Genomic DNA, 25058 nt, shown 5'->3' with positions numbered 1-25058 from the left:
CCTGCCCAAGCAGATATGCCCCTGCTATGTCTGTCGATTGACAATGGAAGCCATTTAAAGTACATGTGCTGGACACTGGTCATTATGAGTTCTCCAGCTAAATGATGGCCACCTCTCTTGAAAGCCAGAGACAAAAGCCTGCACTGGACGGGGGTGTTAACACCTCACTCTGGCAGGATGGACATTCCAGGGTGGGAAGCTTCAAAGGCCTAAGTGCTTTTGTAATGCAATCCAGGTCTCTCCAGATGGGGGAGATGACCAGCCCCCGCCCCCTTCCTGTCACTTTTGGTGGCAGAACAGGCAGGAAAATCAGGGAGATTAAGAGGTGTGTGCCCTTCTTTCCAGTCCCGCCCCTAATGTGGATGAGATAAAGTGAATACCACTTTTTAAATTCCTCCATGTTTGTTTGGACATATTTAGGCCACTAGGATTAAGGTTATGCCCACTTCCCAGTGGGAATAGTCATAGAAAGGGTGTAGTCAACCTAAAGGTGGGCAACCCATTGGCTGCCGCCTGGCACTCCCTGTAACACTCCTAATTTGAGTATTTAGGTGCACCCCTGAATGCTATAACTCAGATTCTGATTATCTAAGAAGAAAAGGACAAAGAAGAGACGCACCCACAGAAGAGAAGAAGCAGCAGCTGACCTGGTACCAACCCCCTTCGGCCTGTCTGCACTCCTCAATGGACTCTGCACCAGAAGATGCCTCGTCCTGCAGCTGAACCTCCAGAAACCTGGAGGACTGACTGCTTTCTAAACATATTCAAGTGTACGATGAGCAGCGGACCTGCTCTCCAACCAACTCCAAGGAAAGGACTCTATAGTGGCCTTCTACAAAGCATATCAAGATCTTTTAATACCACACCTGATAACACTTATGAGGAAATGGGGAAGGATAAGGAAATGCTATGAGAGAAGCACTGATTATCATGTTGCTTAAGCCTGGCAAATCCGCAAAGCTTTTCATACAGACCCCTTTCCTTAATCAATGTAGGCACCAAACTTTACACTAAAATTCTTGCTGATAGATTGGTGTCACTTCTGTTGGATGTGGTGAAGTCAGAACAAGCAGGAGTCATCCCAGGCCATAGCCTTACAATGAATCTCAGAACCTTATTTGGCACTACACAGCACATGGACCCTGCGGTGCAAGAGGTGGTAGTTTTCTTAGATGCCAAAAAGGAGTTTGACGCCGTCGAATGGGTCTTTATGATGCAGGTGCCATGCCTTATTGGTGTGGTGGAGTTATTTCTTCAACTGCTACAGACCCTCTATGCTGCTCCTACAACTCGAGTGAGAACCAATGGGGCAGTCTCCGACTCAATAGCCATCACCAGGGACACTGGTAGGGTTACTCACTATCACCCTTGCTATAGGCGCTGGTGGCGGAGCCACTGGCGTGTGCTCTGCATGAATATCAGTCACAGGAGCGTCCACTTCCCCAGCTACAGCTTAATAATATCTGCTTATGTAGACAATACCCTCTTATACATCCGAGACTTACTTCATAACCTTGCAACTGTGCTCCGAGAGGTCACAGGGTTTGGCAGGCTCTCTGGTTTGAGGATTAATTAAGACAAGTCTATAGTGTTCCTTCTGACCTCGGCCATGACTCCGATACCACTGGATTGCTCTCTTAAATGGGAAACAGATTTAGTACGATACTTGGGAATACGAATTAACATGGACCCTGCGATTGTTAAGTTAGATAATTAAGGAATAGCTATACAAAAACTAACCAAAGCTAGATAACGGTGGATTAAACTAAAGCTTACCCTAGAAGGACGTATTGCCATCATTAAGATGGTGGTACTCCGGTTTTTTTTTATTCCTTTTCCAGAATATTCCCATGTTATGCCAAATTCTGTTTTCTCCACTCTACAGTCACTTCTGATCAGATTAGCATTGGCGGGTAAACAACCAAGAGTTCAGTGGCAGGTCCTAACCCTGCCCTATGACATGGGAGGACTTAATGCCACCGACTTAGAGACTTATTACAGGGCAGCACACTCAATGTTTGCACATTCTTGGCTCTATAGCCCTCCAGATTTATATAGAACCCGACATGTCGGCACCCTACCCTATCAAAAATCTCTGTCTCTTAAACGACATTATGGTGTATTTGACTTTTTGAATACCACTACACATGCTTGACACAATCTCATGACCAAGCAGGTAGTACCTTCTGCTATATTCGCCTCAAATAAAACTTGAGTTTTGTGCTTGGTTCCGTCTAGGCAGGGACAAAGAAGCAATTGTAGCGCTTCGGAAATTAGGCATTGAGAATATGGGGGATTTTTTCATGAGGGGGTAGTGCGGGCTTAGGAATCGCTTATAGAACAAGTGGACACACCAACGCTGCTCGTGCACTATCAGTACTACAGAGGCCAGCACACTACATGATCTCCTAGGAGATGAGTTACTATATCCGCCAGACATGCTGCCACTCGCTACAGTGATAGAAGACTCTAAACATAGTAAATTAGTAGTCCGGCTTCATGCCTACGCCCAGGAGGTACACAGACTAGAACTAACGAAAGCTAGATTGGAATGATAAAGGGAACTAAATATAGTTTTAACAGGCGCGCAGTGGCGGCACTGCTGCCCCATGATTCGTTCTATATCCCTTAATGGGAGACACAGGCTAAATCATTTTAAATGTATAAATTGGACATACTACACATCCTTTAGGCTGTTTAAGTATGGATTATGCACTACAACAGACTGTCTGAGATGTAGCGAGGGGGAGGTGGGCTTTCTCCACATGGCATGGACCTGTTCTGGGATACAACGGTTCTGGGTCCATGTTTTCGCGGAGCTGGAGGACATAGCAGGAGTCCAATTAGTGGTCACGCCGCTATTAGCTTTCCTCGGCTACGATAGGCATGTGGACAAGGGAGTTAGGCATTTGGTGGCTATGGGCCTTTTACTTGCGAAACATAGCGTGGCTAGGAGGTGGGATTGTGGATCATTACCTACCTTAAAAGAATGGCATGCTGATACAGCATACCGAAACACTCACACAGATACGTATAATGAGTGGAATTTAATAAAGTATCTACTTGTCCCTGGGACAGGTTGCTTCTTGCATCTACTTGCCCTGTAAAAAAAATCCTTTTGGTGCCATGTAGTTTGGCAACAAATTATGGCAGCAATCTCATTATGTAAAAGCTCTGATAATAGATTATGCCAGGGCTACTATTACTATAGTAGGGTTAGAATACTTGCAATGTCAATCCCTACAATTGCAGTTTCCTTATTTTGCCACCTTTTTGCAGATCTACATACTGGGGCTGGAGGAAGCAGTACGCAATAGTACAAGGCTGGAACTAACTTGCAGGTTTAAGGATTTTCACCAGCTCTTCTCTAATCTTTTGCCACACTAGGAAAGGTTAGAAATGTACTTCTGACAATGGCGGAAGTAGAAGTTATTCCAGGGTTAGGAAAAAAGTGGTTGGCAGGGAAGTGAACTTGTAAACGCTCAAATTTGCACATGAGCAAATCGACACATGCATATTTGCTCGTGCTAAAATACAGTTCGCAAATATATTCTAGGAGTATGATTGCCTGGTCTACTTCTGTAAGTTCTTGTTAATTCATGAAAGTCATTAATTCAAAGACATATACCATAGGTGCACCTTTGTGACTTTCTTCAAGAATTGGGTCCCTAATTAGGTCTGGTCTTAACCAAGACATTTTCTTTTTATTAAACTTCTATTTCTCTCTCTATCTATGGGTTGGTTTTACTGTGAGTGATCGCATTCTAAATGTCCACAAGGAGGATATTGGCACACAAAGTAGATTTGTTCAAAGCCAGGAACTACTGTGGCAATCAGTGGCGTAACAAAACTAGAGGGGGGCCCTCTGCAAAGAACATGGAGGACCTCCCCCTCCCGACTCACTCAGGGCAGGTGATGTGCTGAGGGGTGCCACCTGGAGGGGTCCCCCTGCACCGCAGGGGCTGTGGTGCCTTTGTTACGTCATTGGTGGCAATATGTGCTTTTTGGGACCAAAAAACATTTTTTGTTGCTTTTTGCCAGTGTTCGTTACAATGGTGAGGGCCTGGCAGCTCCCACAAGAATAAATTGTCACAAAAGCCATGTCAAAATAAGACACGCATTGGCAAAACCAAAAGACTCACAACAAATGTCAGATCGTTGGCTTTGCCAATGCTTGTTTATTTTCATGCTTCCCCTAATCTTGTTGAAAATGGTTACACAGATTTCCTTTAGGAATATTTTTGGGAAATACTAGCATGCCTCAACACCTTTCACTAAATGACGCTTCAAAGAAATAGCACCTTAAATTTCATACTAGCAAAATGTTTTTTTCCTATCTGCATTTTTTTTCTGATCATTTATTTTGATAGCAAAGAATCATCACTCTTGCTTACAAGGTTCTGCAAACATGTGCATCCAATCAGAGACCATTCTGTGAGCATTATACTTAGCCTCATACAGAAACGTTTCAAGCAAGTGTGTACCCTTCTGTTTTTTAAGTGGAACTACTGACAGCAGTGCAGTGTGACCTTAAAACGTTTATTTACAGCACTCACCCTAATAAAGCCTTTTTATCAATGAACCATAAATACAAGTTCAAATAGCATTAACATATGAACACACATTACCTCTCTGTAAGCTGTCAGCCAAAGGATTTGTGTTGCCGGGGGTTGGGCCTACTTGTCCCAAGGACAATTTAAACATGCAAACTTGTTGCCCTTGACCCCAAACAATATGTCCCGGCATCAGGCTATAGGAATTCCACATCCTTGTAAACCCACCACAGAATTGCCCAAAAAAATACTGGGGACCATATCAAACCTATTTAATTTGTATGAAGACAGGAGAATCTGAGGGCGAGCAATTGTCCAATTTCACCGGAAATTATAATACACACAATGTTTCCCTAACTTATGCCACATGATTCGCTTTACCTGAAATGTGCTCGGTGCAATTTCTAAGGATGTACTATAATGACTTATGCTTGTCATAAACAGTTGCACTGCTAGATGTGTGGCCTGCATTTGTAAACACCGACGGACTGTGATTTTATCTCACGGGATTGTATTACCACAATGTGTATAATTTTGATCAAAGAGTGAATTGATACGATGATTGTTGCAGCTTTGTAGTTGTATATTGCAGAAAATCATAAATGAATTTTTTTTTTTTTTTTTTTTAACTAATTCTACTGCGAGCACTAGAGGATTTTCTTTAAAAAAATAAAAAGGTAAATCAGGATGTTGACTATCTAATATTTCTAAATGCTAAACACAGATGATTACAATAAATAAAATTTAGTACATACCTAACTGTTGGCTTCGTAACTGCAGGCAGGTGACAAGAAGAGACAAAGCCTCTCCTGCAATAATAGCATCTTTGGTGGATACAGACTGTTGTCTGACACAGATACCTGCATGCAGTGATGTTGTCTCCCCTTCGCTTCCAGAACTGCAGTTACTACCTGTTTTTCAAGTGAATACAAAACAAATGAGTTTGAGAAGAATTGTGCTACATGAGTGCAACATCTACCAAAAAGCTTTTCACAGGTTATTTCTAATTTGTATGTGTTATCTTCTCGTATACCAAAAAACTAAAAATGCAAAACAATCTGGCTAAGAGCGACTGAGCCTAGCCATCACTGGATCCAGCAACATGGCAGTAACTGGTGCAGACCTTGCTAAACTGCTCACTTTCAAATATAAACAAATGACTGAGGACTCAAAAATTATAAAACGCAGAACTGAAGCAACACATCATGCTTGCCCATTTTACTATATTCCATCTTATGCAATACTACAGGCTGCTTTTGGAAGTGATACATTTTTAGTATCCAATTGAGTACACAGATAGGTAATTAACTGCATTTTATTAGCCTATCCATGAAGGAAAATGTTACTTACCCAGTAGACATCTGTTCGTGGCATGTAGTGCTGTAGATTCACATGCTCTGGATATCTCCTGCCATCTAGTGTTGGGTTTGGAGTGTTACAAGTAGTTTTTTATATGAAAAGGCATTTCTGAGTCACGGGGATAGAGTAACTCTTCTTTCTTGGTGATACTGCGCATAGGCATCAAGTCCTTTGTTAGATTGTTTTCCCGCAGGCGGGTGAGCGAGAGTATAGAGAAAGATTTCATGCAAATGTATGTACATATGAACAAATACATACAAATCTAAGGTGACTAACGGCCACAGGCATCCAGGGAGGAGAGAGGGCGTATGTGAATCTACAGCACTGCATGCCACGAAAAGATATCTACTGAGTAAGTAACATTTTCCGTTCAATGGCATGTGTCGCTGTAGATACATATGCTCTGCACAGACTGTAAAGCAGTCCCTCTATGAAAGCGGTGACTAGCCTGTGGGAATTACAGTTGTTCAAAAAAGTGTTCTTAATAAAGCCTGCCCAACATTGGCTTGCTGATGTGCTTGAATATCTACACAGTAATGTTTTGTGAATGTTTAGGATGTGGACCAAGTAGCTGCTTTGCAAATGCCATTTAAGGAAAGTTCCCTAAGAAAGCCATGGTGGTGCTTTTTTTCCTAGTAGAATGCACTGGTAACTGTCTTTTTGACTAGGTTTCTATGTATTCAACTATTCATCTTGCTATACCATTTTTAGATATTAGGTTACCCCTTACGAGAAACAGAGAAAGCTACAAAGAGCTGTTTAGCTTTTCAGAAATGTTTAGTCCTGTCAATGTAGTACATGAGGGCCCGTTTGACATCTAAAGTGTGGAGGGCTCTTTCTGCAACTGAGTTAGGCTATGGGAAGAAAACGTGTAACTCAATGGTTTGATTGATATGGAAATGAGAAACCACTGTAGGTATGAACCTTGGGTTTGTGCAAAGAACCACTTTATCACAAGAATGCAAGAACGTTTCATCTGATAAGGCCTGGAGCTCATTAACACGTCTGAGTGATGCGATTGTGATTGCAACAAAGAATGCCACTTTCCAAGAAAGGAACTGAATAGAGCATGAATGAAGTGGCCCAAAAGGAGATCCCCTGAGCCTGGTGAGCACAATATTTAGATTCCAAGACAGTGCTGGAGGTATTCTGGGTGGAATGACTCTTAAGGCCTTCTATATAGGCTTTAATGACAAGAATTCTGATCAAGGAAGTATGTTGTCCATTTTGTAAATATGCAGCTATGGCTGCAAGATGTAGACAAATGGAAGTGGAAGCCAAGTTGTATTTCTCCAAGTGAAGCAAATGGAAAACAATGTCCTGGGCAGTAATCGTAATGGAGTTAATGTGTTGGTCGGACAGAAGCAAACGAAACATCTCCATTTTGCTGCATAACATGTTCTAGTTGTTGGTATATGAGCTTCCTTAATGTTCATACATTCTGAAGCTAACTGTAGATAACCAAACTCCAAGACTTCAGAAGCCATATCCCAAGGTTGAGTGACAGTGGGTCTGAGTGTCCTTGTTCCTGAGTGAGAAGATCCTGCCTATTGGAGAGCTTCGAGTAGGGGTGCAGCAAAAAAGGTCCAGGAGGGTTGTGAACAATGATTGTTGTACCTAAGTGGGAGCTACAAGGATCATGATGAGAGATGTTTGTCTTATCTCCCAAACTAGGAATGGAATGAGAGAGAGTGGTGGAAAAGCGTAAGCAAATATCCCTGACCAGTTCATCCATAAAGCACTGCCCCTAGAGAGGGGGTGTGGGTACCTGGATGCAAAGTTTAGGTATTTAGTTTTTTCTTCTGTGGTGAAAAGGTCTATTTGAGGAATTCCCAACTTTTGGAAGTATATTTGAGGAATTATGGGTTGAGTTCCCATTCGTGGGCTTATTTAATGCATCCTGCAGGGTAGGTTTGCAAAGTTGTGGTCGGATCCTGGGAGATACTCTGCCACTAGATGAATGTGGTGGTGAAGAGCCCATTTCTATATTGCCTCAGCAGGTTGTGACAACTGGGATGACTGGGTCTCCCCTGTTTTTGTAGATCATACATAGCGGTCATGTTGTCCATCTGGAGTAAGACAGCTTTGTGTGACAGGTGAGGAAGGAAAGCTTTCAGGGCTAAAAATACTGCCTGAAGCTCCAGATAACTGATATGCATGGATTAGAGATTGCGATCCCAAAGGCCCTGCACTGTGAGATCCTGAACACGTGCACCCCAACCCATCAGGTCCGTGGTCAAAATGAGCAGAGGCACAGGGTCTCGAAAAGGTTGTCTTTTTAATAGGTCAGTGGTGTTCCACGATTGCAGACAGCAGTGAGTATGGCAGTCTACCAACACTAAATCCTGACTGAGACCACTGATGAGACCGACACTGCTGCAGTGGATGCATATGGAGTCTGGCCTGAGGAACGATGGCAATACAGGATGCCATCATTCCTAAGAGACGCATGACAGTCCTGACTGTATCGGTGTGTTCTTCCTGTAAATCAGAATCATTATCTGAAAATTGTGAATGTGTGCTGGGTTGGGGTATGCTAACCCTAACTCTGCATTGAGAATGGCTCCCAGATATGGCTGAATCTGAAGAGGTTGTAGGTGGGATCTGAGAAAACTGACTTTGAAACCTAGCTTGTGGAGTAGGTTTATGATGGTCTGAGTGTGTGATTGACACTTGTAGTGTGCTGGCTTTGATGAGCCAGTTCTCTAGGTAATGAACTACATGGATTCTTAGCCTTCTGAGGTGTGCCACGACAATAGCTATGCACTTTGTAAATACCCTAGGAGCGGTTGTGACTCCAAGAAGCAGGACTTTAAATTGATAATGTTTTCCTGCCAACACAAACTTTAGGTACTTCTGGTGTACAAGGTGAATTGGTATGTGGAGTAATCACCCTTCAAGACTAGGGCTGTAATGAAATTGCCCTGTTGAAGGAGTGAAATAACATCTTGAAGAGCAACCATGTGAAAGAGTTCTGAGATAATGCAATGGTTTAACGGTCTGAGAGATCCATCCTTTTTGGGGATGAGGAAGTATAGGGAGTAACTCCTGTTCCCTGATACTGGAATGGGACATGCTCTATAGCACCCTTGAGAAGGGATTGTACCTCTTCCTTTAGAAGGGTGAGATGTTAGTGAGGTAACCTGTGGGAGAGAGGGGGAATGTTTGGAGGTGTGGAAGTGAGCTCCAGACAATAAAAATGTTGGATAATGGAGAGGACCCATAGGTCCGATGTTATGTGGGTCCATTGTGTGTAGTAATCCTGAAGTCGCCCCCCTACCGGTGAGGTGTAGAGATCGGGAACTGCATGTAGTCAGTGTTTAGCTGTTGAGGAAGAGCCATGTGTGGCAGTGCTTTTTCCTCAGCCTCCATTATTGTTGCCCTTGGAGACTCTTCTGAAATAACCCCTAGAGTAAGAGGAGGAGAGTTGCCTTGGTTGGGAAGTAGACTGATCAGAGGATGTTGTTTTATAACCGCCTCGAAATGGGGTACGATGAAAATTGCCTCTATGCGCCTGAGACTGCACAGCGCGGTGTCGGTGTCCTTTTTTAGCTTCTCAAGTGTGGAGTCCATTTGAGGGTCAAACAGATACTCCTTGTCAAAGGGCATGTTTAGCACAAATTGTTTCAGTTCTGGGTTGAAGCCGGAACATCTAAGTCATGTATGTCTCCTTAGGATTATGCTGGTGTTTATCCCCTGTGCAGCTGTGTCTGCAGCATCTAATGCACAGCGTGTTGAATTATTAGAGACTGTCCTTCAGAGACTATCTGTTGACCATGTTTACTGTGCTCATCTGGGAGATATTGGAGGAGCTCCTCCATCTCAGCCCGGTCATACCTTGAGAGTAAGGGCTGCGCATTGGCAGTGCGCCAATGGTTTGCTGCTTGTGTAGCCGCTCTTAACTGTTGCATTGAGCCTTTTACTCACCTTATCTGGTGGAGGAGAGTCTCCAGTAGCATGGCTGTCAGCACGCTTCCTTGCAGTGGTAGTCACTATCGAATCTGTTTGGACTTGACACCTGATATAGAGCGGGACTGAAGGACCAGGCTTATACTTTTTGGCCACCCTAAGAGTTATAGTCCTAGAGCGGACTGGCTCTTTAAAGATATCATCTGCATGACAAATCATGAATGGGAGCACTGGAAGGAACTAAATATCTTTATGGGTAGCAGTCAGTGTGTCAAAAATAAATTCCTGTTCGATTGGGTCTTTATGCAGCTGAATATTATAAAAGGCAGTCGCCCTTGCTATGACCTGTTGGTAACTGATAGTGTCATCGGGAGGGGATGATCGTCTCGGATACAAATTAGGATCGGTACTGATCATGGGTTGTGTTCGAATGTATCCCATGAGTCTGTATCCCAGAGCATGTGAACTACAGTCACACATGCCACTGAACATACATTTTCATTCTGATGTGTTCTTACTCAAATCTCAACATCTCCATTGTTTTCTTCTAGAAGTACTGTTCCTCTAAATAAAATGCAGTGTTGGTAAGCTGACATTCTTACGGCGACTCCTTAGAGGACTCTGGTGATTGTGTCTCAGCATTCTTTGTATGAAGCTGTATTGGTGATGTGTATAGTGACCACATCAATCTATGGCATAATGAGTAGCTCAGAGGATATAGTGATGGAACTCAACCTCACCCCTTACCTTTATCTAGGGATGACAGAGCTAAGGTCCCCCTATAAGCCAAGAACAATTAAAACTAGGTCCAACCTTAGGTCAAGCTCCAGGAGCTCTTGGCAGAGTACACCAGGGACCACCCAACTGAAGGGGAAGACCTCCCCTCAGATGGGGAAGAAGTTGCGGATCAGGAGGTAAAACTCACCCCTCCTACCCTAACTAGGGAGACCAGGGTTCCAATACCCTGTCAAATCAGACTCAGAGATTCTGGTTCTTCCACAGGGGAGTCCAAGGATGGCCAAAAGATTAGCTTTAGGGAGAGAGCAGAAATGGGATTAGCACCCACACATGGTGGCAGCAACATAAATAGGGTAAGAGAGAATACCGACATCCTAAAAATCCCCTAAGGGATTGTTTCAAAATATGTAGAAGGTGATGATATCACTAAATGGTTCAGAGCTTTTGAGAGGGCTTGTGCAACCAGAAAGACAAACAGATCGCACTGGGGAGCTCTCCTTTGGGAACTGTTTACTGGTAAGTGTAGGGATAGACTCCTCACACTCTCTGGTAAAGATGTAGAAACCTATGACCTCATGAAGGCTACCCTGATTGAGGGCTTTGGATTCTCAACTGAGGAGTACAGAATTAGGTTTAGGGGGGCTCACAAAACCTCGAGTCAGTCCTGGGTTGATTTTGTTGACTACTCAGTCAAAACAATAGATGGTTGGATAGTTGGCAGTGGAGTGCATAACTATGATGGGCTGTATAATTTATTTATGAAATAACATCTGTTAAGTAACTGATTCCATCAACATCTGGTAGACCTGGTCCAATATCTCCCCAAGATTTGGGAAAGAAGGCAGACCACTGGGTCAAGACAAGGGTGACCAAGACTTCCACAGGGGGTGACCAAAAGAAAGGGGTCACAAAGCCTCCCCAGGGGAAGGGAGGTGACACACGCAAGGAGAAAACTAAAGGGTCTTCACAAGGACCCCAAAAATGTGCTCACAGGCGGGTGGGCCAGAGCCTCTTCACAGTCCACAAATGGGTATAAGGGTAAAAACTTTGATCCCAAGAAGGCCTGGTGTCACACCTTTAGACAGCATGGACACCAAACCGGAGACAAGGCCTGTCCCACGAAAAGTCCCACAACTTCTAATCCAGTTAGCACTGGAAGAGCCAGTCTCTAGGTGGGATCAACAGTGTGACCAGAGCAAATCAGGGTTCACACTGAAGCTACTTTAGTCTCTGAGGATGGAGTGGATATAGCCACACAAGCTGCCTGGCCGCCTAACATGCAAAAAATACAGGCAGCAGCTCTTGATAAATGGGAATAATGTAGAAGCCCTGAGGGATACAGGTGCCAGTGTCACCATGGTGACAGACAAACTGGTTTCCCCAGGACAGTATCTGGCTGGACAGACATATCCAGTTACCAATGCTGATAATGAAACTAAAGTCCATCCCATGGCAACGGTGGCTTTAGAATGGGGAGGAGTTACTGGCCTGAAACACGTAGTGGTCTCTTCTGCAATCCTAGTAGAATGTTTGCTATGGAATGATTTGGAGTCCTCAGCATGGGCTGCGGTAGAACTCAGAACCCATGCACCAATGCTGGGTATGCCTGAACTGGTGTGTGTATAAACAAGAGCACAAAGTGAAAAAGAAGTGTTGGAGCCTGGAAGATGTCCTATCCCCTGAGGTAACTGAGTCCATGGAGATGGAGCCATACCAGGTAGAGCTTTTGGGGCCCGGGCGACCCTTAAGAGAACAGCTGTACCAGGGACAAAAGACTTGTCCCACTCTTGAAAGCCTGAGACAGCAAGCTGCAAAACAGGAGAAAGGAGATGTCAGTGGCTCCCACAGGGTCTATTAGGAGAGTGGACTCCTTTACACTGAGGCAAGAGATCCCAAACCTGGTGCCACTAGGAGAGTGGTAGTGCCTCAGGGGTTTAGAGAGTTTACCCTCACTTTGGCCCATGACATCCCCTAGCTGGGCATCTGGGACACACCAAGACATGGGACAGATTAGTGAACCATTTCTATTGGCCCAATAGGTCCCAGAAAGTAAGGGAGTTTTGTAGCTCCTGTGTCAACTGTCAAGCAAGTGGCAAGACAGGTGGCCACCCAAAGCCCCCCCCCCCCCTCACCCATATTCCACTTCCAGTGGTGGGGGTCCCCTTTGAAAGGGTTGGTATGGACATTGTGGGTCCACTTGAACCTCCCACAGCCTCAGGGAACCAGTACATACTGGTAGTAGTGGATCATGCTGCCATATACCCTGACGCAATTTCCCTTAGGTCAACTACTGCCCTTGCAGTAGCCAAGGCCCTCATTGGTATTTTTACCAGAGTGAGTTTCCCCAAGGAGGTTGTTTCTGACAGAGGTACCAACTTCATATCAGCTTACCTCAAACACATGTGCAATGAGTGTGGGGTGACTTATAAGTTCAACACACTTTACAATCCACAAACCAATGGCCTTGTTGAAAGGTTTAACAAGACATTGAAGGGCATGATCATGGGGGTCCCTGAAAAACTCAAAAATAGATGGGATGTCCTCCTGCCATGCCTGCTTTTCGTACAGAGAGGTGCCACAGAAGGGAGTAGGGTTTCCCCCCTTTGGGCCATCCTGTAAGGGGACCACTAGTACTTGTGAAAGAGACCTCTCCATGAGCCTAAACAAGATGTGGTGGACTATGTGCTTGGCCTCCGCTCAAGGATGGCTGAGTACATGGAAAAGGCATCCAAAAACCTTGCGGCCAGCCAACATCTCTTGAAGTTGTTTTATGACCAAAAGGCTGCAAGGGTTGAATTCCAACCAGGGCAGAAAGCCTGAGTTCTAGAACCTGTGGCTCCCAGGGCACTTCAGGACAGATGGAGTGGCCCTTACCCCAGCGCTTGAGAAAAAGAGTCAGGTCACTTACTTGGTGGCACTAGCAGGACACCCAAGAGGGTGATCCATGTTAACCGCCTTAAGCTCTATAATGATAGGGCAGATATAATTATGTTGATGGTTACTGATGAGGATCAGGAAGCAGAGTGTGAACCTCTCCCTGACCTCCTCTCAACTGACCCTAAAGATGGGACAGTAGATGGTGTGGTCTATTCAGACACTCTCTCTGCCCAACAGCAAGCTGACTGCAGGCACGATCTGCAACAGTATGCTGAGCTCTTCTTTGACCACTGGTCAGACACATCTGTGTACCCATGTTGTGTACACAGGAGGCAATTTATCTTTCAAAAACAAAATATTCAGACAGTCTGACCAAGTCAAAGAAAGCATCAAAGTGGAAGTCCATAAGATACTGGAGTTAGGGGTAATAGAGCATTCTGACAGTCCCTAGGCTAGCCCAATGGTCTTGGGCCCCAAACCTCATACCAAAGATGGAGAGAGAGAAAGTAGGTTTTGTGTTGACTACAGAGGACTCAATTCTGTCTGTAAGACAGATGCTCACCCCATACCCAGAGCAGATGCGTGGATTGACAAGTTAGGTGCAGCCACATTTCTGAGTACCTTTGGCTTAACTGCAGGGTACTGGCAAATTTGGATGGCACCTGCAGCAAAAGAGAAAACAGCATTCTCAACACTTGATGGGCATTATGCCCTTTGGCTAAAAGAATGCCCCTGCCACCTTCCAAAGGTTGGTGAATCAAGTCCTTGCTGGGTTGGAGTCCTTTAGTGCAGCATATCTAGATGATATTGCTGTCTTTAGCTTCAATTGGCAGGATCATCTGGTCCACCTGGAGAAGGTTTTGCAGGCCCTGCAAGCAGCAGGCCTCTCTATCAAGGCATCTAAATGTCAGATTCACCAACCTTTGGAAGGTGGCAGGGGCATTCTTTAAGCCAAAGGGCATAACAGTAAACTGATAATGCCCCTCAGGTGTTGAGAATGCTGCTCTCTCTTTCTACCCTCTGATAAGCCTAACTGCTCGACCACGCTACCACAAATAGAACATCAGTATTATCTATTATTGCCTCTGTCAAGCCTCTTGGGGAACCACTGGACTCTGTGCACACTATATTTCACTTTCATATAGTATATAGAGCCAGCTTCCTACACTACCTAAATACTCGATTTAAGCTCGTTCAGAGAAGTGTAGAGTAGTAGCCAATGGGCAACTTACTCTTAGGGTGACTACATCCCCTAAATGACCACTTTCTGTGAGAAGCAGACATAACCCTGTCCCAGGACTCCTAGTTCCAACAAAAATAAAATGGTGGAACCCTTCCTCCAATCCCACTTCAGGTAGCCCACCTTTGGGGTGCGTCTAGCCCAGAGATGGAAAAGGCCTCCTAAATAACTAATTTTCCACCTGACCTGGTGCCACATGAGCCTCAAGGCTGGGGGTGGCAACTCTAAGGTCTAGGGGAAGCCAGGGTTGCATAACAAAGGCAGGAGGGTCTTGTAATCCCTGGCCTTGGTGTGCAGGTTCACTTGCCATCCTGCTAGAGAAGGTAATAACACCTTCCGCCGGAGCAGGCAGTTTCTGGCCTCTGAGATCAGGTTGTCATAAACATGTCTGTGGTGGCAGGCTGGACAGTACCAAGTCAGCCAGCACACTAGAGGACTAGTAGGTTTCAGGGGGCACCTCTAAGATGCCCTGTGGGTGTACGTAAAAAAATTAAATACAAGACTGGCATCAGTCTGGATTTATTAAGATGAGGTGTTTGACATCAAACATTATAGGTTTCAGTGAAGCCATTAAGTAGGTGGGAAACTCATAATGACAAGTGTCCAGTACATACCTTCAGATGGTTTCTCTGTTCACTTGTAACATCTAATATTAGAACTAGACATCACAGGAGCATATCCGTTCATGCAGATATGTCCTCACATCAAATGTAATCCACCCTGCCTTAGAGCTCTAAGGTCTGTTGTGAGGATGACTTACATTATTTAGATGCAGTGAGTGAGGCATAGCACACAGTGTGTGTGCCATGTTGTTTTTTCTCCTGGCTTGCACCATGACACACAATCTGCAACGGCATGCTATGTGCAATTTTTTTGAAGGGTCTCTGGGGGTGGCACTATATATGCTGAGGCCCTTAAGGAACCTCTCCAGTACGCAGGCCCTAGGTACCATTTACCTGGAACTTGAAGAGATGCAGGAGTGTGTGCCAATTTACACAATTTACTGTGTTTTAGGGAAACAGCAATGGCAACCTGTTTTGCAGGGACCCAGTGCACCCGAGCTGAAAAACCTCAGTACCAGTAAGCAAAAAGTGGGGGGTGGCCATGTCCAAAAGCACCACTTTCCTACAGAGACAAGAATGGATCACTGGATCAGGGTCTGGTTGCACAGAAAGAAAGGAAATGATGTCAGCACACATGGATGGAGCTTATATGGGCCCTGCAAGCTATTTGTGAAGCAGAATGGCATTAGTGCGGAGCTGCAAGGTGCCACCATGTGGCATACAGAGGTATTACTGGAAGGTCCATCAGAAAGCCTTCTTACTATGCAGTAATATCACTTGACACATTGGGACATTTAGTTAGATAATCTGCACACACTACAACAAGCCTATTTTGAAGATATATGCTTTACGTGCTTTAAGAGTGTACCAGAGTTTCAGTCATTTAAGACATACTACAGATGTTTTATGGAAATAAACTTTGAAAAAGAAAACATACTTATGAGTCTAACGAGAGGAATGTCATTTTATAGCTGTGTGCCCCATCATAATGTGATTGCAGCACAGCTATTACTGCAGTGGAGTTTGCTAGCACCAATACTGTCCTTGGTATATCTAGGCACGAAGAGGCCTCTCTGAAGATCAGTCCTTCACACTTATAGAGAAAAGTTCATAAAGACCCCAACCCATGTAGAGAAAATGACCTCAAATTCAGAACAAGGTAACGTGACCACAAAAGCTTTGCAGTTTTATGGCAACAATGCTGACAGAAGAAAAGGAAATGCATACACATAGGAGGAGTTATGGTATCAAAGAATCACTGTGCGTTAATTTCTAGTGTTATAGTCTTTAAAAATTAGGCTATCACCAGGCCTATTTTGGAACCAGATTTCTTTCATAACAGACATTTCAAAATCTAGGAAGCATTTTATTGCAATGTAATACACAACAGCTTCAGTAGTTCCACTGACAATGTTAGATTTCAAGAGTGCAAGAGAGCATATGGACTACTATAGTCCATATGCAATGTTTCTAATAATTCAGACTGCAAATTATCACCTTTGGAATACTCATGCAAGTGCACCACTTTGCAGATCTAATTATATCACAGTAAAAGAAGCATATTATCCTCTTTCAAATGTTATTGCAATGGATTTCAACAGTGTGGCAGAGTGGGTTAAACAACTGAGATGCATTAATCCAACTTAACAGAAAAGGCAATACATCCATATGATACTCAATTCGAAATCAAGCATTGGAACCTTAGAAGGCTTTAAAGTAACATCATTTCTTATTTTTGAGCTTATTTACATTGGTATAGCCCTACCCCTAGCTCACACAGGGAAAAGCCTTAGCATTATAGTTTTCACTGTTGTTGGAATGTATATCCCTGAATGTTTTTGTGAAAAACTAAAGAGATCCTTATTTAGGGGGTCATTCTGACCCTGGCGGCCGGTGGCCGCCAGGGCCACCGACCACGGGAGCACCGCCAACAGGCTGGCGGTGCTCCAACGAGCATTCTGACCGCGGCGGTTCCTCCGGCCATGGAGGATTCAAACGAGCAGCGGAAAGTCAGCGGGAGACCGCTGACTTTCCGCTTCTGACCGCGGCTGAACCGCCGCGGTCAGAATGCTCGTTGGAGCACCGCCAGCCTGTTGGCGGTGCTCCCGTGGTCGGTGGCCCTGGCGGCCACCGGCCGCCAGGGTCAGAATGACCCCCTAAATAAGGATCTCTTTAGTTTTTCACAAAAACATTCAGGGATATACATTCCAACAACAGTGAAAACTATAATGCTAAGGCTTTTCCCTGTGTGAGCTAGGGGTAGGGCTATACCAATGTAAATAAGCTCAAAAATAAGAAATGATGTTACTTTAAAGCCTTCTAAGGTTCCAATGCTTGATTTCGAATTGAGTATCATATGGATGTATTGCCTTTTCTGTTAAGTTGGATTAATGCATCTCAGTTGTTTAACCCACTCTGCCACTCTTGTAGCAATGCTTGAACTTCTAGTCCTAGAAGATCTATATGTTTTGACATATTGTGTGTTTTCGGTGGGACGTTTGGAGGGAATTTGTGAAATTCTATGCAATAACCATGCTGGATAATTGCTAAGACCCAGGTGTCTGTTGTTATTTCCTCCCAAAGTTTGTAAAATTGGCTTAGTCTTCCCCCCACAGGTGTTATGTGATGGGGTTGTGTGACTTGTGAGTCACTGTTTATTTTGAGGAGTTTTGGGGCCTTGGAATTTTCCTCGATTTCTTGGGAATTGGCCCCCTCTATATTGCCCCCGAAAACCTCCCCTCTGATATTGACCCTGGCAAGTAGGCCTTGTTTGTGAGGTTGTGTTTTCTGTGGGTTGACCTCGAAACCCTCCCCTAAAAGGTGTTTTTCGAAATGTGCCTCTGCTCTGCGGGGAGTAGAGTGCGCCCATGGCTTTGGCTGTATCGGTGTCTTTTTTGAGTTTCTCAATGGCCGTGTCTACCTCCGGCCCAAACAATTGCTGTTCATTAAATGGCATATTGAGCACAGCTTGTTGGATTTCCGGCTTGAACCCTGAAGTGCGCAGCCATGCGTGCCTTCGTATCGTGATTGCAGTGTTTACTGTCCTTGCAGCTGTATCTGCTGCATCCATGGAAGACCGTATCTGATTATTTGAGATACTTTGTCCTTCTTCTACCACCTGTTGCGCTCTTTTTTGAAACTCCTTGGGTAAGTGTTCGATGAAATGTTGCATTTCATCCCAATGAGCTCTGTCGTATCTTGCCAAAAGTGCTTGTGAATTGGCAATACGCCATTGATTTGCTGCTTGTGCTGCAACCCTTTTTCCCGCAGCATCAAATTTGCGGCTCTCTTTGTCTGGAGGTGGTGCGTCTCCTGAGGTATGAGAGTTGGCTCTCTTACGAGCTGCCCCGACAACTACTGAGTCTGGTGTTAGTTGTGTTGTAATATAGATTGGATCTGTTGGCGGTGGCTTGTACTTTTTCTCCACCCTTGGAGTTATGGCTCTGCCTTTAACTGGATCCTGAAATATTTATTTTGAAAGTCTTAGCATTCCTGGGAGCATGGGAAGGCTTTGGTACTGGCTATGGGTGGAGGATAGGGTGTTAAACAGAAAGTCATCCTCAATTGGTTCAGAATGTAAGGTGACGTTGTGAAATTCGGCTGCCCTTGCGACCACCTGTGTGTAGGATGTACTGTCCTCAGGTGGTGACGGTTTTGTGGGGTAGGAGTCTGGGCTGTTGTCAGACACTGGAGCATCGTAAAGGTCCCATGCATCGGGATCATCCTGACTCATTGTAGTATGAGCTGGTGAGTGCATCAGTGGTGGAGTTGTTGCTGGTGATGCATGTGTTGATGGTGGTGGAGACGGTGGCGGGGTTGTTTTCCTTGCCACTTTTGCCTGTGGTTGCTTGTCCTTTTGTTGAAAGGCAAGTTTCCTTTTTATTTTGATTGGGGGAAGAGTGGTTATCTTCCCTGTGTCCTCATGAATATGAAGCCTTCTTTGCGTGTAGTCAGGCTCTACAGCTTGAAGCTCCTCTCCAAATCTATGTAATTGGGAGGTTAATCCTTGTTCCTCTGTATAGGAACTAGTTTTCGGCTCCGAGGCTGGATGTTTCGGAACCGAAACCTTTTCGGAAGTCTTTTTAGGCTCCGAAGAAACCTTCTTTGTTTTCGGCGTGGTGTCTCGGTGCCGAAATTCTTCGGTGCCGCTGTCTCTGTGCCGAAGTTTCTCGGAGCCGCTGTCTCGGCTCCGAGGTTGCTGTGTGGCGGTATCTCAACCGGAGTCGGATGACTTCGACACCAGCATGCCCTTTTTCGGTGCCTTGGATCGGTCACCTAGTTTTCGGGTTAAGCCATGGCCTGTTGGCAGTGGCGTCCCCTGGGCTTTTGTGGACTTCTTGTGAGTCTTGATTTTCGACGTCTTACTCACGGTTTGGTGTGTTTCTTCGGCGTCGAGTTCTTCAGAATCTGACTCGCGGATGGAGAAAGCTTCTTCTTCCTCCTCGAAACGATCTTGACCTGTCGGCGTGGACGCCATTTGTAGTCACCTGGCTCTTCGGTCTCTCAGCGTCTTCCTCGACCGAAACGCTCGACAGGCTTCACAAGTATCCTCCTTGTGCTCGGGGAACAAGCACAAGTTACAGACCAGATGCTGATCCGTATACGGATACTTGTTATGGCATTTTGGGCAGAAGCGGAATGGGGTCCGTTCCATCAGCCTTGAAGTCGCACGTGGCCGGGCCGACCAGGCCCCGACGGGGGATCGAAAAAAACCCAAAGGGCCACCAGAGCTCTTCAAAATTCGGTGTCGATTTGTTCTAACTAATCCGATACCGAAACACGGAGCGAAAAGGAACACGTCCGAACCTGATGGCGGAAAAAAAACAATCTAAGATGGAGTCGACGCCCATGCGCAATGGAGTCGAAATGGGAGGAGTCCCTCGGTCTCGTGACTCGAAAAGACTTCTTCGAAGAAAAACAACTTGTAACACTCCGAGCCCAACACCAGATGGCGGACTGTGCACAGCATGTGTATCTGCAGCTACACATGCCATCGAACATATATATATATACACACACACACACACACACACATATATATGCACATACACATACATATGTACAAATAAATACTGCAGCGACTACAGGCTTCCGGGGAGAAGGGAGGGTGCATGTGAATCTGCAGCACTACATGCCACAAACAGATGTACACTGGGTAAGTGACGTTTTCCGTTGGATGGCATGTGTAGCTGCAGATACACATGCTATGCATGGACTAAAAAGCAGTCCTCCCAAAAAACAGCAACGGCTAGCCTGTAGGAGTTGAAGTAGTTTGAAATAAAGTTCTAAGTACAGCTTGACCAACACTGGCCTGTTGCTTTGAAAATACATCCACACAGTTATGTTTAGTAAATGCATGTGGAGTGGACCATGTGGCAGCTTTACATATGTCTGCCATTGGTATGTTACCTAGGAAAGCCATGGAAGCACCTTTTTTCCTAGTGGAATGTGCTTTAGGCGCTATTAAAAGTTGTCTTTTTGCTTTTATCTAACATGTTTGGATGCATTTAACAATCCATCTAGCTAATCCTCGTGTAGATATGGGATTTCCTTTATGTGGTTGCTGAAAAGCAACGAAAAGTTGTTTAGTTTTTCTACACTCTTTTGTTCTATCAGCATAGTACATTAGATCTCTTTTAAGGTCAAAAGTATGAAGAGCTCTTTCAGCAGTTGAGGCTGGCTGTGGGAAGAAGACCAGCAATTCCCCTGTTTGGTTAATGTGAAAAGGAGAAACTAATTTGGCAAAAAAATTGGATTTGTCCTAAGTACAACTTTACGTTTGTGTACTTGGAAACAAGGTTCCTCTAGAGTGAATGCTTGAATTTCAACACTTCTTAATGAAGTAATTGCTACTAAGAAAGCAACTTTCCAAGTCAGAAATTGAATATTACATTAATGCATGGGCTCAAATGGTGGTCCCATTAATCTTGTGAGTAAAATGTTTAGATTCCAAGCAGGAACTGGTGGGGTTCTTGGTGGAATAATACATTTAAGTCCTTCCATAAAGGCTCTGATAACAGGAACTCTAAAGAGAGAGGTATGTTGTATAGTCTGTAAGTATGCTGATATAGAAGTATGATGAATTTTAATAGAGGAGAAGGCTGAATTTGCTTTTTGTAAATGAAGCAGGCAGCATACAATATCTTGTATTGATGCTTTAAGTGGGTCTATATTTTTGGGCTGACAGTAGTAAACAAAACGTTTCCACTTGTTAGCATAGCATTGCCTAGTTGTAGGTTTGCATGCCTGTTTTAGAACTCCCATGCATTCTAACGGAAGGTGTAAGTATCCAAATTCTATGACTTCAGGAGCCAAATCGCTAAGTTGAGAACACTGGGATTGGGATGTCTGATTTGACCTTTGTTTTGTGTTAACAAATCTGGTCTGTTTGGAAGTTTGCGATGAAGTACTACTGACAGATCTAGGAGTGTTGTGTACTAATGCTGCCATGCCCACGTGGGGGCTATGAGTATCATGGTGCGAAAGGTGTGAAAGTCTGTTGACCTGAAGTGGAATTAACGGGAGAGGGGGAAAAGTGTAAGCAAATATCCCTGACCAGTTGACCCATAGAGCATTCCCCTTGGACAGAGGGTGTGGGTGTCTGGATGTGAAGTTTTGCCATTTTGCGTTTTCGCTTGTATTTGAATAGTTTTACTTCTTGTGTTCCCCACATTTGAAAGTCGTGGTGAAGCACCTGAGAGAGAATTTTCCATTTGTGTATCTGTTGGTGTGTCCTGCTTAGCAGTTCCGCTATCTGATTGTGTATCTCTGGGATGTATTCGGTTAGCAAGTAAATGTGACTGTGAATTGCCCATTCCCAAATTGTTTGGGCTAGAAGGGACAGTTGAGATGAATGTGTCCTCCTTGTTTCCTTAGATAATACATTGTTGTCATATTGCTTGATTTTATCAAAACTGTTTTGTGCGTGAGAAGGGGTGGAAAAGCTTTTAGGGCAAGAAACACAGCTAACAATTCTAAATGGTTTATGTGATAAGTTAACTGTATTGAATTCCATTCCCCTTATATGGTAAGGTTGTTGAGGTGAGCTCCCCAACCTGTCATTGATGCGTCTGTTATTATTGTGGTCTGAGGCACAGGGTCCTGAAATGGCCACCCCTTTATTAAATAGTTGAGATTCCACCATGGAAGACATTTGGGAGTTTGGCCGTCTAACAACACTAGATTCTGCAATTGACCCAGGGCCTGAGACCATTTCTGTGAGAGGCACTGTTATATTGTTCTCATGTTTAATCTTGCATGCGGTACTATTGCTATGCAGGATGCCGTCCTTCACAATAGTTTCATGATAAACCTTACAGTGTAATGTTGATTTGGCTGTATCTGTGATCTGAGATTTTGAAAAGCTTGTATCCTTTGTGTATTTGGAAAGGCTAAGGGTTTTTGGGTACTGAGAATAGCATCTGGGTAAGGTTGAACCTGTGCTGGTTGAAGATGAGACTTTTGGTAATTGATTGTGAACCCTGATGAGTGTAGGGTTTCTATTGTGTATTGAGTGTGTTGCTGGCATTGTATAATATTGCTAGATTTTATTAGCCAGTCGTCTAGGCAAGGAAAGACATGTATGTGCTGTCTTCTTAGGTAAACTGCTACCTAACTGCTAGACATTTTGTGAAAACCCTTGGAGCTGTTATGCAGAATGGAAGAACCTTGAATTGGTAGTGGTTTCCCGCTATTACAAACCTTAGATATATTTTCGATGAGCTGATGTATGGGGATATGAAAATAGGCATATTTGAGATCTAATGCAGTCATGTAATCTTGTTTTTGCAGTAGTAGAATTACGTCCTGCAGAGTTCCCCTGTGAAAGTGTTCTGACAGGATATATAGATTTAGTGGTCGGAGATCCAGAATGGGTCTGAGAGTGCCATCTTTTTTGGGTATGAGGAAATATAGTGAATATACCCCTGTTTGAGTTGAGATTTTGGAACCAATTCTATTGCTTCTTTTAGTAATAGTGATTGTACCTCTTGTTGCAAAGGAATGTTGTGTTCTGGGAACAACCTGTGATAGCGAGGGGAAATGTTTGGAGGAGTAGAAATTAGTTCTGGGAAGTAACCATTGCGGATAATTGAAAGTACCCATTGGTCTGTGATGATATATAGCCATTGGGAGTGGAATTGCTGCAGTCTGCCCCCCCAACAGGAGATGTGTGGGGTTGTGGTATACTTAGGACGTCATTGTTTTGAGGGAGTGGTGACACTCTGAGGCTTGAAATTTGCCTCTGGCTATGAAGTGTTGACCTCCATAAGAGCCTCTAAATGCTCCTCTTTGGTCTTGTTGTTGAACTTGTTTAGGTTGTGAGGTGGAAGTGTCTGCAGATTGAGACTTGAAACCTCATCTAAATTGTTTTTTTTACAAAAGGAACCTCTATAAGATGTAGTGTATAGAGCTCCCATAGCTTTTGCAGTGTCAGAGTCCTTCCTGAGCTTCTTAATAGTTGTATCAACCTCAGGTCCAAACAGGTGTTTTTTTTTTTTTTAATCAAATGGCATATTGAGCATTGCCTGTTGGATCTCTGGTTTGAACCCAGAAGATCTTAACCATGCATGCATGCCTACGTATGGGTATGCTAGTGTTTATCCTTCGAGCTGCTGTATCGGCTGCATCAAGAGAATATCTTATTTGGTTATTGCTAATTGCCTGACCTTCAATTTGTTGAGCTCTTTTTTGATGTTCTTTTGGCAAGTATTGTAAAAATTCCTGCATTTTGTCCCAGTTTGCCCTGTCATATCTCGCTAGTAGGGCTTGTGAATTGGCAATGCGCCACTGGTTAGCTGCTTGTGTAGCTACCCTCTTACAAGCAGCATCAAACTTTCTGCTTTCTTTGTCAGGGGGGTATCCCCTGAAGATCGGCTATTGGCACTTTTTCCGGCAGCACTGACAACAGAGTCTGGTGGTACATGTTGCGTGACAAACTGGGTCTGTTGGTGAAGGCTTGTATTTTTTGTCTATTCGTGGTGTTAAAATTCTAGCCTTAACAGAGTCTTTAAATATGTCGTCTGCATGTGTGAGCATGCCAGGCAACATTGGCAAGCACTGGTATTGTGAGTGAGTGGAAGACAATGTGTTAAAAAGAAAATCCTCCTCCAAAGGCTCAGCATGCATTTGTACCGCAAGGTACTCAGCTGCTCTTGAAATGACCTGTGTATATGTTGTGCTATCCTCTGGTGGCGAAGGTTTAGAAGGATTGAGGTCTGGGTCATTTAGTGGTATGGGATCTGGCTCATAGTCCCATGGGTCAACTGTATCTCCATGCGAATATGTATGGGAGTGTGTTGGTGAAGGCAATGGTGGTGGTGTCGTAGTTTGGACTCTTGCTCTGGGCAAGACTGCTTGTTACAGGATGACAGTAATTATGTTTGTAGGAGACTATGCCTATCCTACAACAAGTCGCAACTGTAATCCCAACCCCTCCGGCTTACTAGCAGTACCTCACCAAAAACCCAAACAGTTAAAGGTGATTTGTGGCAGTCTTTATGCATGGACTCAGAAGTATGACATCTCAGGGAGTGTTGTGGTTGAGATGACCCCTTTCTCACAGATATCTCATGTCTCAACCAAACACATGCAATAACGAAGATGCAGTAATGTTTCAATAGTTTTTATTTAATACAATCTGCAATCTGTGTCAATCGCATGGGCTGCAATAATTAGGATAATAAACAGTGCAAGAAATGGAACTGTAAAAACCCCCACCATCTTGCCTTAGCATGGGAAGACAAAGTGTATAATATGTCCTAGTACCCTATGGTGATAGGCCTAACCTTCTACTTAGAGGAGAGCTGGGTATGTTAAACC

At 44.3% G+C, this 25058-nt stretch overlaps 1 protein-coding gene across 2 annotated transcripts in view; it reads right to left on the bottom strand.

Annotated features, from left to right (window-relative positions):
- The window catches only part of USP24 (ubiquitin specific peptidase 24), a 1409949-nt gene that overhangs the window by 792668 nt on the left and 592223 nt on the right, over positions 1-25058 (bottom strand). For both annotated transcript variants that reach the window (XM_069232604.1, XM_069232603.1), the window contains exon 35: positions 5309-5464. In XM_069232604.1, the coding sequence (XP_069088705.1) occupies positions 5309-5464 (156 nt within the window). The remainder of the gene's footprint in view (positions 1-5308; positions 5465-25058) is intronic.

Source organism: Pleurodeles waltl, chromosome 4_2 (assembly GCF_031143425.1).
Source record: "Pleurodeles waltl isolate 20211129_DDA chromosome 4_2, aPleWal1.hap1.20221129, whole genome shotgun sequence".
NCBI classification, from domain to species: domain Eukaryota; kingdom Metazoa; phylum Chordata; class Amphibia; order Caudata; family Salamandridae; genus Pleurodeles; species Pleurodeles waltl.
This window is presented reverse-complemented; position numbering and strand designations above follow the sequence as displayed.